The sequence below is a fragment of the Bactrocera tryoni genome, chromosome 5 (assembly GCF_016617805.1).
Source record: "Bactrocera tryoni isolate S06 chromosome 5, CSIRO_BtryS06_freeze2, whole genome shotgun sequence".
In the NCBI taxonomy this organism is placed as follows: Eukaryota; Metazoa; Arthropoda; class Insecta; order Diptera; family Tephritidae; genus Bactrocera; species Bactrocera tryoni.
The window spans coordinates 23200609-23216200 of NC_052503.1; the positions used below are offsets into that span (position 1 = coordinate 23200609).

At 35.9% G+C, this 15592-nt stretch overlaps 5 protein-coding genes across 5 annotated transcripts; 1 reads left to right on the forward strand and 4 right to left on the reverse strand.

Moving 5' to 3' along the window:
• Window positions 1–702: 702 nt before the first annotated feature.
• Window positions 703–4231, reverse strand: LOC120778578 (putative alpha-L-fucosidase). Its single transcript, XM_040110441.1, has 7 exons — window positions 3861–4231; window positions 3653–3794; window positions 2060–2166; window positions 1746–1995; window positions 1460–1686; window positions 978–1390; window positions 703–918 (listed from the first exon to the last, which is right to left on the reverse strand). The coding sequence occupies exons 1-7, from the start codon at window positions 4069–4071 to the stop codon at window positions 799–801; spliced, it is 1470 nt and encodes a 489-aa protein (XP_039966375.1). The 5' UTR covers window positions 4072–4231; the 3' UTR covers window positions 703–798.
• A 1810-nt stretch (window positions 4232–6041) lies between these two features.
• Window positions 6042–8369, reverse strand: LOC120778131 (leucine-rich repeat-containing protein 59). The gene is made up of 4 exons (XM_040109842.1): window positions 8071–8369; window positions 7592–7651; window positions 7162–7428; window positions 6042–7106 (listed from the first exon to the last, which is right to left on the reverse strand). Exons 1-4 carry the CDS (start codon window positions 8173–8175, stop codon window positions 6582–6584), a joined length of 957 nt encoding a protein of 318 aa, XP_039965776.1. The 5' UTR covers window positions 8176–8369; the 3' UTR covers window positions 6042–6581.
• A 290-nt stretch (window positions 8370–8659) lies between these two features.
• Window positions 8660–10176, forward strand: LOC120778245 (putative nuclease HARBI1). Its single transcript, XM_040110005.1, has 4 exons — window positions 8660–8839; window positions 8904–9342; window positions 9411–9555; window positions 9628–10176. Exons 1-4 carry the CDS (start codon window positions 8733–8735, stop codon window positions 10023–10025), a joined length of 1089 nt encoding a protein of 362 aa, XP_039965939.1. The 5' UTR covers window positions 8660–8732; the 3' UTR covers window positions 10026–10176.
• Window positions 10079–11795, reverse strand: LOC120778243. The gene is made up of 4 exons (XM_040110004.1): window positions 11482–11795; window positions 11228–11417; window positions 10796–11152; window positions 10079–10739 (listed from the first exon to the last, which is right to left on the reverse strand). Exons 1-4 carry the CDS (start codon window positions 11493–11495, stop codon window positions 10206–10208), a joined length of 1095 nt encoding a protein of 364 aa, XP_039965938.1. The 5' UTR covers window positions 11496–11795; the 3' UTR covers window positions 10079–10205.
• A 1320-nt stretch (window positions 11796–13115) lies between these two features.
• Window positions 13116–14447, reverse strand: LOC120778622 (40S ribosomal protein S9). Its single transcript, XM_040110506.1, has 4 exons — window positions 14382–14447; window positions 13945–14190; window positions 13584–13770; window positions 13116–13304 (listed from the first exon to the last, which is right to left on the reverse strand). Exons 2-4 carry the CDS (start codon window positions 14165–14167, stop codon window positions 13127–13129), a joined length of 588 nt encoding a protein of 195 aa, XP_039966440.1. The 5' UTR covers window positions 14168–14190; window positions 14382–14447; the 3' UTR covers window positions 13116–13126.
• Window positions 14448–15592: the final 1145 nt, after the last annotated feature.

The following is a 15592-nucleotide window of genomic DNA, read 5'->3' on the forward strand; positions in this document are numbered from 1 at the left end:
ACTAAAAGTGAGTTTAAGGCTGGGAAACAATTGCCTAACCTTGTTATCAATGACATTTAATCATTTTGTGATAAAATTAGTATGCGTGCCAGGCCACTTCGGAATCGCAGGTAAAACTGATGAGCTGATGGTGCTCTACTTTGCTCAATGTATATTTCTACTATTGGATAGCTGAGATTCGCGGGAGCTTGGTAAGAGACTCAGTGAGCTCTTTTTGTCTTTCAGTAAGGTTAGTCTCTCCCCAGTTGTGGGAATTTTAACAGGACATTTACCCAAGGCCGATTGTAAGAGATCCAGTGAGCTCTTTGCTTTCAGTAAGTCTCTCCCAAGTTGTGGGGGCTGGGGATTGTAAGGTTGAGAATTGTACCGGATGCAAAAACTAAATGGAAGAAGATGAGGTGGAAACATCTCGATATTTCCTTCTTGAGTGTCCCGCGCTTGCGAGTTCAAGGCTTAAATAATTGGGAGCTTACACTTTCAGATATCTCACCGAGCTGGGTGGAATAGAAATTAGAAGCCTAAGCAAAATTGTCGACTTATAAGATCAATATAAGAGCTCTTCATATAATAGTCCAAGTACGATCCCTAGATCAGCCATCGAACCAAACCTAATGTATTCCGTTTATCCTGAAGGTGTGATAAAAATTTGCCTAAAGGGTTCTGAATATTAGAATGAAGGAAACGAAATTAAAAAAAAAAATATACATATATATAATAATGAATATTTATTGCTGAACAATCATGAATCATCGTATATTGAAGCGGTTGTGTGTATTTGTAAACGTTTTCTTATATAAATTAAAGCCAATTTATGCCATGTTTAGAAATTTTAAAGGTCCACGCGAACCTCAGTCCATTCTTGTCGATATGATGCTTTGGCGGGAATACGATGTGTAATTTATTGCCGCTCAGAGACCACTAGAAATATAGAAACTAATAAATAACGAAATTTAATGCCAATAAGAAACACAAATTACATCGATTTGCGCATGCTCCATGCCCAAAAGCGTAACAGACATATCGGCGTTGCCGATGTCACTCATATCCTCCTCATAGCCGAATAGCAGTACATTCGATTTGGTATCTTTTGCCAAATTACCGATCGGATGCAAATCTATTTCATTCGTATCGTAGGGATAATCCAGAACGATCGCATAAATAATCGACGTTGAATTGCTTGGATCCAACTGTTGTGTGTACCACACATTGGGCGTGATGCTGTCGTTTTGGTACACCCAAGGTTTGCTGCCATAAATAGCCTCGCCGTTAACGCTCAACCATTTGCCCATATCACGTAAACGTTCCTCGAAGATGGGCAAAATTGTGCCATATTTCGTGGGACCCACATTGATGAGAGCGTTACCATTACAGCTAACGGTTTTCACAATTTCTAATTTGAAAAAGAAAAATTAAAGATAGCAGAGTCTCGATTTTCAAACTACTAAAGTGTCGAAATTACCACCAATAAGTTCCTCCGACGTCATAAAATCATTTAGTTCGACATCGAAGCGCTGTCCCCAGCTACTTTTGTCCAGCGTAAATGCATTTTCCCACTTGTGCGCCTGCAAAATGCCGGGATTATAGCGATCTTGACAGTTATAGAAGTCGCCGTGATGACACGCTGTGCCGAAACCCCAACGATCATTGGTGACAATGGTGTCACGCACCGGACTGTCATTATATAACCTAAAAATACAAAATATTTATACTATTGTAACACTACAACCTTCTCCAACGATATCTACCAAGCTATAAACTCTTCCGCTTTCCAATATTTGGCTGGCGCTTCCCAATCACCGTCGGACCATAAAATCTCCGGCAAATATTCATTGACCAATTCCATTTGTTCCGGACGCATTTTTCTATTCACATAATTTTGTTCCAAAAATATATGCAATTTATCATTGATATATAGACGATTGAACCATTCGAAGAGCGAATAGTATAGGCCGAACTTAAGTGAGCTCTCTTTGCGTATGGCGGACGAAAGTTCACCTGAATTGAGAATTTTTGGAAAATGATTATGGAATTAATTTCTGTAAATATATTAAAAGCTCACGAATTATGTCCCGCTTTGGCCCAATATCCATGGAATTCCAGCTAAAAGACGATGTGGAGGGCCAAAGTGTGTAACCGTCATGATGCTTGCTGGTTAAGACGACATATCTGAAAAGAAAAGTTCGTTAGAAATTTATAATTTAAGGATAATGGCCTCAGCTTCTTAGCAATCACCAGCTTCAGGATTGAACTAAATTGTAAGCTGCTATTAAATAGTTGAAAGTCCACATTTCTAGTAACTCAACCTATAAGCCATATTGCTCGAAAATCGTCTAAGCCCTACCATTAGAGGTCTTTGAACAGTTTTGATACTTGGAATAATCTAACTGAAGCTCCAACTTTTTGGGGAGTATTTTTTTCATATTTCCCCAATATGGTACTATATAGAGTCTTACAATTAGTTACGGCATTTCGGTTTAGAAAACAACTGACTTGTTTTCTTCCTAATAAAGATTAATGCTCTTTCGAATCTTATCTATACTCTCTCAAAACCAGAATTTATAAATTCTAGTTATTCGAAGATGTAACGGGTTTTTTAATAGAGACGCCACAAAAGTAGATCGATAGGGACAGCAAACGGCGTCAAATTTTTCCCGCTCTTTTGATATTTCTCTTCCATTTCATCATGGAAAGACATCCAACAACGAGTCGAAATTATTAAAATTTACTACCGAAATTCGGGGTCAGTGGCCTCAACTTTAAGAGCGCTACGTTCAATTTATAGTCGTCATAAACGTCCTGACAGATCAACAATTGTGCGTCTAGTGGACAAATTTGAATCCGCAGACACAGTACAAAATGTTCCAGTGAGACATAGAACTGTCCGTAGTGTCGAGAATATTGCTGCCGCTAGCGCATCAATTGAGAAAGACCCCCAAATCAGTCTATCACACGTCGTTCATATGCCTTGGGCACAATATGTGGTTCCAACAGAAACGCGCCACAATCCAAACAGCGAATGTCACAATCGATTTATTGAAAACCAAGTTTGGTACACGTAATATCTCACGAAATGGCCCAGTCAATTGGCCGCGCGGTCGTGCAATTTGACGCCGTTAGACTATTTCCTGTGGAGCTACGTTAAGTCTATGGTGTATACGAAAAAGTCAGCGACGACTAATGAACTTTGTACGAATATCGAATGTGAAATCGCAGCAGTATCGGCCGATTTATGCTTTAAACGTTCCCGAAATCTTGTTTGGGAGGTTTGGAATTATAGGTTTTCATTGAGAAGATCGTATTGGTCTAAAAAATACATATACATGAGAGCACTAATCGATTCCCCATTAAGGTCGCTTGGAGCTTCCGAAGTTAATCTCGGCATCTCATTCCGAATAACGCTTGAATATAAACCAGAAACGTATATATGTTCAACTCCAAATCTATTCTAAAAACGCGTTTCAGGAGTCCAATTTTCGGTATGGGGAATTTTTATTTCCTGACGTCAAAAGCAGAATTGGTTTCATTTTAAGACATTTTTGGAATTTTCAAAATTTCTAGAAATCTTAAAAAATTTTATCTTCCATTTTCACAACTTGCTTCTAACAATACTTCCGAATTCAATACGAAAATTTTTACAACACATTTTACTCACTTTGCTCCACTGTCGCGAAAGAGCAGCGCCCACTTTGTAGCATTGAACAATTCAGCTGTGAATTCATGAGCAAACTCCTGATAAGAGAAATTCGGCTTGTAGTTGTTTTTCATAAAACTCAAATAGTTGGGATAATGCAAATCTAAAATAAGAATCATCATTGATAACACATATTTACATACAAACATTTATGCTACGTGCCACTCACTTAACCAGTCCTGCCAGAACCACTCGGAACCGAAACTGGGCACCGAATATACGCCCCAATGTATGAAGATGCCGACTTTCGCCTCATCATACCAGCTGGGCAATGGACGCTTGTCGAGACTGGCCCAATTCGGTTCATAACGCTCTCCAATGGCTGCATTGTTAAAGGTCAAGCAGATGAAACACACGCCGAACAGCGACCAGCGGCTCATTGTTTACACGCAAATACGACGAATAGAATGGAAAATAAATTGAAAATATTGATATTGCATGTGATAATAGCTCTAGAGTGCAGATAAGCGTCGGCTCATAAAACGAGCGGATGTAAACAAACACGCCAATGCGAGTATAAAAGCTAGACTTGCTCGCTGAAAGTACAACTTGACACTGTGGGAGCGTTAAAGTTGTCGAATAGTAACGATTTAGCTTGTAGCTTCCCAAGTACACTCGGAAAAATTAATATGAAGAATATGTTATTATATTTATAAATTTTAAGATAACTAAATATTTAAGATAAATAAATATTTGTTTTTTTAAGGCATTAAGGTCAGTATAGAATTTTCAAAATATCTATTTTTTATTTTTTTTTTGAATTTCCTTAAGTACATTTTTGGGCTCTAAAGACATTATTTAACTGATAGAATAATGAAAAAATAATGTTTTCCCTATTCAATCCGCGATATGTCGAAATATTTGGGGTAATCAGCTTTAAAGCTTCGTTTTTAATATATTCAAACTAGTCTCTCAGTTCTTGTGATATCGGTTTGAAATTTTGCACACGTTCTCAGCTCCTCAAGAAGCTTCTCATTTGTCGGTATCGCTGATATCGGATCAACATACCATATACCTGTCATACAAACTGACCGATCAAAATCAAGTTCTTATATGAAAAACTTTTATATTTGAGAAGATATCTTCACAAAATTTGATAGGAATTATTGCCTGACACAACAAAAGAATCTCCAAAGAAATTGTGCAGATCGGACCACTATAGCATATATGTAGCTGCCATACAATCTGACCGATCAAAATCGAGTTCTTATATGGAAAACTTTTATATTTGAGAAGATATCTTCACAAAATTTGACAGGGCTTATTGCCAGACACAACACTGCAATCTCTAAAGAAATTGTGCAGATCGGATCGAAATATGATAAAAATCTTTTTATACGCTTTCATGCTATATTAATGCACCTGCGAAGGGTATTATAGTGCGTTGCAATCGATGTTAAAGTTTTTCTTCGGTTTTATGTACGGTTTTTGTGCTAATTTTTTATATTAAACCGACCCACCATATTAATATTATTATTTTACAAAGCACAAGTTCGATAAATACCGTGGAATTTCGAGAAACAAATACAAAATAGGTAGAAATACAATTTTCGCCAACAATTTTGAGGTTAGTTTTCGAAATGGCCTAACACAACCGCAATAAATTACAAATTTCTTTCAAGTTCATACTAAAATGGCGTTTTTATTTGATTTCTTTTAAAAATATTAATGCTTGTCGATCGAAAAATCGTTTGCATGTGTATTTACAAATATGTATTGATAAAAGTAATTAATTTAAATTAAGTGTAAATACCAAATGCTTAATTTATATATAAGACGGTGAAAGCTTTTAACAAAATTCTATAAATGCGTTATTATCATGAAAAAGATACTAATTTAATGCAATCGAAAGCAATAAAATTGCTAAATATATTTATAACTATGTATGTATGTATTAAATTATATTGTATATATGTATATGTATAAATAGCATAAAATGTGAAATAACTTAATTACAATCAAACAACAAGTTAACATAATTTCAAAAAAGCTATGTATGTGTGAGTGTATGTGCGGAGTTCTTTGAGAACTCCTTTCATGGCTATGGAATCTATATAAAAATGTAATAATTTGCCCAGAGAAATTGTGACAGCTTTGCTTGTGTGAAATTTGTAATTGAATTAAATTGCAACTTTATACATTTATGTATGTATGTTAGCTATGGCATTTAGTCTATTGCATAGTATTGCTGTGTGAGTGTACATAGTTGTAGTTGTAATAGTAGTAGTTTCTTTTGTTAATCATGTGGAACTATTGAAGTTTATTTTATAAATTCTATTGTAATATCATAGTTGTTGGTATGTAGTTGTTATATAGTTATTGTATGTATGTTTGCTTGTTTGTAGGCTGCAGCTTCTCAGAAAACAGTTACGTTAATGTAATTAATATAAATATGCAACTGCCAGTGCGTTTGAGTTATTGTGTGTTGTTGTGATGTGAAGTGCTTGACTTAATATATATGTATATACTCATAATAATGAAAATTAATTATACGGCCACTCTCCGCTCCTCTTCTGGCAGTGAAAAAGCCTAAACTAATTTGTTATTGAAAGCTTTTCGCGGGTTGCTTTCCACTCCAATTCATAATCTCTCACTTGTTGTTTATACGACATTTTCAATATTATTATTCTTAGTTATTTCATGTTTTTTTTTATTTCCACTTGGTATTTAGAATGCTCTTTGGTTGCACGCGTTGTGGTTGCCAGTTAAACCTCTCAACTGCAAGCCGCGTGTATATGCCTTATTCATTGCTTGACTGGTGTTTATTATACGAAATGCTCCCAAGCAATTTTGATTTTTGTTTTTATGTGTAAAAATGCTCGAACTCTTCAATTCTTGGCGTTTTATTTGAAGCGCGTCACACAACCTACGGCTTCAAATAAATGAACCGTCAGTGTTCCTGTGGCGGTGTGCGAAATTCCGAAATCCAGTCGGTGACACGAAGACGGAAAATTTCCGTTTTAGTCAGTATCCAATCGCGGTATTGATGTGGTATAAACTCTACCAAACGATCGGCTATCTCGGGATTCTTGAACATAATCATGTAAATGACCACGACATTAATGGCCAGCAGTATGAAGAATGTGAAAACAGTTGTGAGTGCTGTGCTCGATTTGGTTATGGACTTTTTCGCCGCACCGTTTCCATGCTTTTTGGATTTCGTAGCCTTGCTGTTGGCATTTGTTGGTGCAATTTTCACTTCAGTGCTAATATCATTGTTATTGTTGTTTGTGTTTGATTTCTTTGATTTCGACTTAGCTTTCTTAGCAGTTGATTTTTTTGATTTTGCATTTTCAAGCGGTTTCTCTTCGACGCCAATATCCTCAGTTGGAGCAGTAGCGATCGTTAGCGCTTCGAGTTTGTACTGCTCTTTAGCCTTTTCCGCTTCGGCTTGCATGCGATTCAAAAATTTCACCTGTAATATGAAGCATAGTATTATTAAAAGTTATTGTAGGTAATTGAAGGCTTACGGTATTTCTAGCTGAATCCTGACATTCTTTGGTGGTGAGACAGAAGCCAACCACTTTAGCTAGTGCTGGCGTTAAGGGGTTGCCTTTCAAATCCAAATATCGTAAATTTGTTAAATTGCCAAAACTTAGTGGCAGATGCTCCAATTTATTATCGTACAAGTCCAAATGTCGCAAATTGCGTAGTAAACCAAATTCCTCGGGTAAATAACGTATTTGGTTTTTACTTAAGTCTACTTTGACGAGACGTGTTAGCGTGATGAAACTTTTCTAAAATGTAAATAGCATTCATTATTAGCCGTATAATGGAAAATAATTAAAATTTTGCATATAACCAGTTATTTCATATAACTGTTGAATTGCAAACAAAAATAAAATAACAAAACATCAAATATTTTTGGCATTGAAAAAAAATCTATCAACATCAACATACTCCCAATGAAGTGATACAATTGCTCGACAAGTCCAACACAGTAACCCGCTTAAAAGAAGCCTGAAAAGAAAAAGTGAAAAGTTTATACTTTATTCAACACAAAGCAGATCTCACACTCCATCTGCAAGTTGTAAAAAAATATAGCACACAAGGATACAAAAAGGCACACAAAACCAACTGTTATGCCAACAAGCAGTAGCAATTCACTTTGAAAACACCCCTATGGTTGAATGGAAAACGATTCGTTGCGATAAGGGTGCATCTATGAACTGGGCATATATAACCAGACAACTACATACTAACTTGATGTGTATATGCTTGGAAAGGTGTGGGGTTCAATATGAAAGTGAAATTTTTTCAAGTATCGCATAGATTTTTCAACCAGCCTTTTTACATTCATTACATGTACCATAATTGGAATTTAATATATATTTCTCGTAATGCAACTTGCAAATGATTAGTTGCAATTATGTACTTACTATCTCTCGCACCGGTATCTCGTTAATTCCACTCAAGCTCAAATCACAAACATTATCGTCGACCCTTTCCTTAACATTTACTTTCACTTTCTCAGCTTTCGGCATTTTGTTTGTTGCTTATTTCTATTATTTTAAATAATAATTGCAAACTTTAATAAGCACGCTTTTTCCAGCTGCCTTCTGCAGAATCAATTTTGATTTGCAATACAATTTTTATCAACAAATCCAAATATATTGACGTGGTTTTCTCAAGCAGTAGCAGCTTATAAAGTTTAAGGTCAAGGATTTGGTGTTGTTTATGTCACAGCGGGCCGGCAGCGCTACCACTTGTGCTATCATTTGTGTGATGCCTGATTGCTATTGGAAAATATTTATTTTAACTCAAATATTGTTAACCATTTTCAAACGAATACTACTTAAGTAAATGTAAATATTATACAAGTTCGTGAGAGTGGGGACAAATTTAATTATCTTATTTATGAATATAAACGTGTTAAGTTAACAATTATATGCAGTTACGTATCACAAAGTATTAACTTTTTTGTTGACGTGAACATTTTTGACTTAGTGGTAACACTGTCACGCGAAGTAAACAAATATTTTGTTTTTGTTTTTTGTTGTAGTAAAATAATTTAGATTGCAGAGAAAAGTTCTCTAATAAAATGTTTATGTTTTTTAACGCACACTCCTTTGATTTGGAGGAAGAACCGCGTGTTATACGTAGACGTTTAAGGGATAACACAAATGTGCTGGATTTACCAAATAAGGAGTATGTCATTTATTCACTTCTAATTTTCTTTTAAGCCTTAACAAAATTCGTTATATTTCTACAGATTTGTCAACCAATTTCGCGTGAGTAAAGAGGTTTTTAAGAATATTTTATTAGAAATAGCTCCCAAAATGGAAAAAAAGTTCCGATGCACATCTATACCAGAAATGACCAAATTAGCTTGTTTCTTCCGTGCTCTTGCTGGGAAATATCAAATGAATGTTGGCACAAATTCATATACTTGTGTATCACAAGGCATGACTTCAAAAATCGTGGGCGAGTGTTTGGAAATTTTTGAAGATTCATTTTGCGGCAAGTGGATATGTTTAGAAATGAATGCAAAGGAGGAATCTGAAACTAAACAAGCATTTTACAGAAGCACTGAAGTACCTAATATAATTGGTTCTGCTGATTGCACCCACATACCAATAAAGCGTCCCACAGTTGAAGTAAGACATTTATACCAGAATAAAAAAGGATCGTTTAGTATAAATACGCTAATGGTAAACTATAAGACAATACAATACAATAACATAAACTTTACATAAAGCTTGTGAAAATATAATAACAGATTTGTGATGCAAACTTGGTGGTGCGATATGTGGATGCAAGAACGCCGGGTAAAAATGATGATGAATTCGTTTGGCTTCAAAGTGGTGCAAATGCGTATTTGAAATCGTTGTATGATGCCGGAAAACGAAATTTCTGGATTATAGGTGACAACTGTTTGATTATCGTATACTAATGTATGCAGACAAGATTCAATAACATTTTATATTTGTAAACAGGCGATTCTAGCCTGCCACTACAACCGTATTTGATGACACCGTATCATAATCCCACTGAGACTTATGAAACTATTTACAACGAGAAACTGCTTAAAGCACAGAAATTCATAGAAAAATGTTTCAACACTATTAAGAATAGATTCCGTTGTATAGCGGATGGCAAAGCGGTATATTATCTGCCGGAGAAAGCAACTAAAATAATTAATGTTTGTTGTGCAATTCATAATGCGTGTATATTTTATAAAGATAATTTGGAATTCGGTAAGACAATAGCTATGAATTTAAAGAATGACAATTGTTATAGTAGCACAGAGTTTGAAAGCGATATCCATGCAACGGAGGAAACTTTAAAAATAAGAAAAAAATTAGCTAAAAGTTTGAAAAATTCCAAAGATTGACCATAAAGTGAAAATGATGTTAATAAGTTAAAAAAAAAAGACTAAATATTATGTATTTTGGTAATCTCAAAACTTGTATTATGTTAACTTTTATAAATAATATTACTTAACACCTATTAAAAAATAAAAACTCTTTTCAAAGTGAAAAATACTTTTAGTCCTTATAAAGTCATACAACTCTTATAACTCCGCCATTCTTTCCATAGCAGCAGCCTGACGTTCAATAGCTACAGTTTGTCTTTCCAGCAACTTCAATTGTCTCTCCATTAACTCTTCTTGTCTCTCGACAGCAGTTGTTAGTTTCTGTAGTGATACACTCTGTCTGTCCATTATTTCTATCATTTCTTTTGATATTTTCATGTATTGTACTTGGTGTTGTAATTGACGACGAAATAGAAAACTACTATGATCGCCGTATTTTCGCTTACGAGCGCCAGTCGTGCAATTTGTGGATGGTGACATAGGTTCTGCTTCTACAGATTCCCCATCGGACAAAGCGGTGGCTAAAGGTGGCGACATTTTGGGGATAGTAACCATTGGCAATGATTTGTCTGCAGGTACACCAAATGTTTCACCAATCGGTTTTGCAGCTTCGATGAGTTCAAGAACCTTCCCCATTGCCTTTTCAGTTTCCGTTAGTATATGCTTGACGCAACCCGCTTCTTCATTTTCTTCCATCTTCTTTTTTGTATTTAATTTTAAACTACGGAAAATCTAAATTAAAAATTGGTTATTGAAAGAGTGTGTGTATGTCTTCTTCAATAAATTACTTTTTTCCATTCACGTATGCTACGTTCCGGTGGTCCTATAGCATTAAGTTTTTTTGCAATTCTTTCCCAATCCTCTTGATTGCGTGGTGGACCAAATGCTGGTGTGTGTTTACCTAATTCTGGCTTCTTTTCGATCTCTCTCAATAATAAAGTGTATTGATCCTTCGTTGGTTCCTTCATGGCGCTGCTGAATGAATTTGATGCTGATGGCAGTTCATCAGATACGGCACCAAAACCATCGCCAAACTCTGCTTGTAGTAGGCCGGCCACAGTTTGTTCCAGTTTGGTTAAGGGATATTGTTGAAAATGTTCATCACAAATTTTTTTCTTGGTTTTTGCCTTATAGTTAATCCATACCTGCGAATATGTACATAAGAATGTATACAAATCTATAAAGTGCAAAACAATTTTGTATATCTTTTTAAATATTACCCTCTGCCATTCTTTGCCTGTCCTACGTGGTGGCCCAAAGTTGTTAAGCTCGTCCGCAATTTTGTTCCACTGTTCCTCTACTTGCAGCTTGCTTTGTCCATATATTCGCGCTCTTCGGGCAATTTGAGGATTTTTCTGCATCAAATGCACTAACCGCTCGAACTGTTTTCCGTTTGTTATTTTAAGTAATCTTTGAAATAAATATCATTTATTAGATATTTATTCTTGTAACTTCATATTTTATTTATACTTACGAATTTTCCGCCATCTCTCCGACACAACGGCTTCACTCAACAACGCAAACTATATGGAAATGTTGGTATACATATATGTATTTAAAATGGCGACTGGCGACTGGCAACTCAGTTGACTTTGGCTACCTTGCACAATATTCCTTTGTAATATTTATTATAGTATACGTTTGACAACAACTATACTCGCGCTAGTGTAGATTCACAAAAGGAGTGTTTTTTTAAAATGTTTAATAGTATTCTTGTCTTTTTATTTCCATTTTATAACATACGTTATATATTTTATTATTAAATTAAGGGAATTGTATGCCACGACACTGAAGTAAACGCTTTACGTGATAGGGTAGGTAAGTGTTGCCACTGTATAAAACTGGATACGTTTTTCTTTTTATAAAATTAGAATAGTCTTACCACATCACTTGAAAATCTTATACCCATAATGTTTCAGTATACTAGATATAGTTTATATACATGTATTAGTATAGTTGCCTCTAGATAACCTTATATCGAAATATATATTATGAATGACTAATGGTAACTTGCCACAGATAACTGAGACGACATTCGTTCGCACGACAGGGTCTAAGTAACCGGAAAGATCTTGGATTTTTATCCGGCCAAGGAATTTCAACTCGTCATTATTCCTAGAAATTATTTCCGAAATGTTTCCTGTTGTTACAGCAACAAAAACGCCAGTCGCCATTTTATACATAATATCTACGACGCTAACATTCCATATTATATATTCCATATTCACGATTGAAAGTTATTTTTTATTGAAGTATTACAAATCCAAATCAGCGCAATGAGTCCCAACAATAATAAAGACTTAAAACCAAATAGCAGCGCTACAAGGAACCAAATCTGGTTCTACTCGACGTAAACCGAAGCAAGTAAAAGCTTCCCAACCTGTATCGGAAGAGGTGGCTAATCAACCTAGGAAAAGGAATACTTCAGGCAAAATATCAGGGGGACTAGCGCTATCTCTAGGAAAAATCATACCAAGGGGAAACACCGAAGCTTTTAAACCAGCTTATTTGTCGACCACACCTACACCTGAACGTAATGATCCGATATTAATGGATGCCATTCTTGTGGAAGGATGGCGCCATTGAATGTGCACGTATTCGTTACTTTTGTAAATGCAAATCGTCCGTTCTAGCTACCAAATAATGACGCGGAGGACTGTCATCACGCCGGTTCCTCAGTTCTGTTTTCTGCCGCTACAAGAACCGGTCTACCTAACAGCCTAAAATATTTTGCGAGTTTCTAACTTTAAATACCATATACATATTTAATATCTTAGAAGAAAATATGTGAACTTGATTTTTGATTAAGAAAATGTTCTAAAATACTTTATGAAGTTTTTAATTAAATTTTTTTGTTTTGAAATATTCTTATGAATTGACTTTTTTTAATATTACTAAATAATTTAATCATCCTGAATTTAAAATTTGTGGCTTCTCCCTAAATTTTCTTTTACATTAATTTCCATTTGAATATCCGAGCTCAAGCAATTGTATTTTGTATTTAAGTTCCAAATAAAATATAAGAAATAAAGCAAAAGTCTTTTTTTTTTTCAAAGTAAGAGAAACATTATTTATTAAATGTTGTCATACACAATTTGTGTAATTTAATAAAAAATAGTTTAATCTTCCTCTTCTTCAGCAGCAGCACCGCTGCCTCCTTGGTTCTTCTTCATGTTCTTCCTCTTCACGCGACCTGGACGGCCACCACCGAAGGGCGACTTCAGTGAGAAATCAATGTGCTTCTGCGAGTCCAAACGCACGACAAACGATGGAATGTTTACCACTTGTCTGCGAACGCTGTAGAAGGAACGAAAAAAAACATGCCATTAATAATTGCAATTCTCGAACAAACACAAATTATATGCTGAAATATATAAAGCTGTTCAGTTTTTGTAACTTACGCGTTTCATAGTTTGCGCAAACTTTTACAAGTTTTTTTTTTTTGTAAAGCAAACTTATTTTGAAAAGACGTTGAGAGCCGGTGCAGACTATGCTGTTCGACTCCCAAGTGGTCTTACTGAACATATTTTGTACAAATTCTCAAATCCACAGTTGCATACTATCGCAGATATTTACCGAATGTGTCTTTGACGGATGAGAACGCGAGCATGATGTATGGACTTGGCCAAACCCAATTTGAAGACTTGAGTTTGCAAGCGACGCTCCAAGAAATCTTCAATTTTCAAACCCAACACGTAATCGAGCTTCATGCGGGATTCATCCAACACACCAATACGTACCAAACGACGCAACAAAGCGTTACCTGCAAAACAAATTTCACATTATTTAGACTTGCTTATTATTTACAAAATTAGAAGTAGAACAAAAAGTTTTCAGTTAATTAAGTTTATCGTCAAAATTTTTTTCAGACAAGAGGTGTCAAATCTGCGAAAATCATCACAAACAATTAGTTGGCTCATATTAAGGTTTAAATTACCTTGGAACAATCTCTTCTCGTCTTTCTCATCGAGAGTCAACAGCTCACGAGCAGCTTTACGGATTTTAGCCAAAGCGTACTTGACACGCCAGACCTCACGCTTGTTGCGCAAACCATATTCACCAATGATTTTCAACTCCTGATCTAAACGTGCCTTTTCATAAGGGCGACGTGGTGTCACATATGTCTTCGAGAAGACAGACGGTATGCGTCCGTTGACCATCTTTCCACTTCTTTAACCGAGTGCTAAAATTGTAGAAATCTCAAGTTAGTTACAAAATCACAATTTATCGCCAACATCTTTAAAATGGTGCTAAAAATTTTCCATTCACTATAATGTTCGGCATTTTATTTCTTTATAAAATTAATATTTCATGCTATAATTATACATAAGCAATAATTTTTAACAAATTAGAAGTGTTATAATTTTCACGTACATTCGGCTCAACGATTGAAAAATGAAAGAACGAATTATGTGAGTTCAGGAAATTCGTTGAACGGGCTGTCAATTTGACAGCACGAAATGTGGGAAGTGGATTTTGGAATGTGGTAGTAGAGTTTTCTGTAATAGAGAACCCTAGTTTTGTACACAGGGTGGGTTGAACGATACAAAAGTGTATGTATTCAAATTTCTACACAAAATTGGCAATTTTAAGACGTGTTTTTGCTATATAGAAGGAATTCACATACTTTGTGTTTATTGGTTCTAACTTCAGTTTATTTAATTATGAAATGTTGTTGAGAAATACGATGTGAACCCTGCTACAAATTAGTGATATGTCAAAAGTTCATTTGGGGTAGCGTTCAAGCATGCTTGAAAATTTAATTCTTTTTAGTTGTTTTTTGTGAATATATATGTATATTTTATCTACATACAAAACTAAGTTGTCATGTAAATAATATATTTTTTTTCAAGCACCACTCGGCAACACTGTGAACGGAAACCAAAATTCAAAACAGAGAACCGAAGCAACGGTAGCAGCGCTTAGCACGTTGCTTTCAAGCATTCTGATTGGACCAATTCAAAGCGTCGAGAGAGTAAAACTAATATCTCAGAGATACTTTCACACTCGGCTTTCAACACAGAGTGACGCAGCAGACACAATTCTTACCGTGACGTAGAATTTGTCTTTAGTCAATGCAATTTGTATGCGGAAACGGGTTTCACAAAACAGTTTCTTCAAGTGCTTCCTATAGTCACACACAGCTGCGGGTCACCCAGTGCACTGTGCCAAGCAACAGTAGAGACAACAACAACAAAGAAGGGGGCGACGGTGGCGCTGCGGGGGTGGCCATACGAACGTACGGCAAACGAATGGCCAAAACAGCTGCCGGTGGCTGCATGAGGCAACAGCCATCTAGCCAGCAATTGGCGCTGCGGCCACAACCAAAGCTAGAAACAACAATTGCCAACAGCCGCTGCAGCAGCGCCGTCGTGCGGAGCAGTGCCAGCGCTAGCGACAGCACCAACAGTGGCCGTTTGCTGCGCCAGTTGTTGTTCGGTGGCCATACCAGCTGGAACTCTCCGCCTGTGTGAAAGCTTTATCGCTCGCTCATTCGAGTAGTAGCAAACGAATTGAATAATTACGAATCAAACGCGCGCCGTTATAGCCAAAGCAAATCGAAAATTTTGCCGAAAAGCATTGTG

Excerpts from the sequence above, each read along its gene's own strand:
- LOC120778578 (XM_040110441.1), bottom strand. The coding sequence starts at position 4,071 with ATGAGCCGCTGGTCGCTGTTCGGCGTGTGTTTCATCTGCTTGACCTTT. Across the intron at positions 2,167-3,652 it reads TTTCGCGACAGTGGAGCAAA|ATATGTCGTCTTAACCAGCA; the intron begins GTGAGTAAAATG and ends TTTTCTTTTCAG. Across the intron at positions 919-977 it reads TGGAGCATGCGCAAATCGAT|TGGTCTCTGAGCGGCAATAA; the intron begins GTAATTTGTGTT and ends CTATATTTCTAG.
- LOC120778131 (XM_040109842.1), bottom strand. The coding sequence starts at position 8,175 with ATGCCGAAAGCTGAGAAAGTGAAAGTAAATGTTAAGGAAAGGGTCGAC. Across the intron at positions 7,652-8,070 it reads AGATACCGGTGCGAGAGATA|GCTTCTTTTAAGCGGGTTAC; the intron begins GTAAGTACATAA and ends TTTTCTTTTCAG. Across the intron at positions 7,429-7,591 it reads ATTGTATCACTTCATTGGGA|AAAAGTTTCATCACGCTAAC; the intron begins GTATGTTGATGT and ends TTTACATTTTAG.
- LOC120778245 (XM_040110005.1), top strand. The coding sequence starts at position 8,733 with ATGTTTATGTTTTTTAACGCACACTCCTTTGATTTGGAGGAAGAACCG. Across the intron at positions 8,840-8,903 it reads CTGGATTTACCAAATAAGGA|ATTTGTCAACCAATTTCGCG; the intron begins GTATGTCATTTA and ends ATATTTCTACAG. Across the intron at positions 9,343-9,410 it reads TTAGTATAAATACGCTAATG|ATTTGTGATGCAAACTTGGT; the intron begins GTAAACTATAAG and ends ATATAATAACAG.
- LOC120778243 (XM_040110004.1), bottom strand. Across the intron at positions 11,153-11,227 it reads CAGGCAAAGAATGGCAGAGG|GTATGGATTAACTATAAGGC; the intron begins GTAATATTTAAA and ends ACATATTCGCAG. Across the intron at positions 10,740-10,795 it reads GCATACGTGAATGGAAAAAA|ATTTTCCGTAGTTTAAAATT; the intron begins GTAATTTATTGA and ends TTTTTAATTTAG.
- LOC120778622 (XM_040110506.1), bottom strand. The coding sequence starts at position 14,167 with ATGGTCAACGGACGCATACCGTCTGTCTTCTCGAAGACATATGTGACA. Across the intron at positions 13,771-13,944 it reads CGAGAAGAGATTGTTCCAAG|GTAACGCTTTGTTGCGTCGT; the intron begins GTAATTTAAACC and ends TTTGTTTTGCAG. Across the intron at positions 13,305-13,583 it reads ATCCGTCAAAGACACATTCG|CGTTCGCAGACAAGTGGTAA; the intron begins GTAAATATCTGC and ends TTCCTTCTACAG.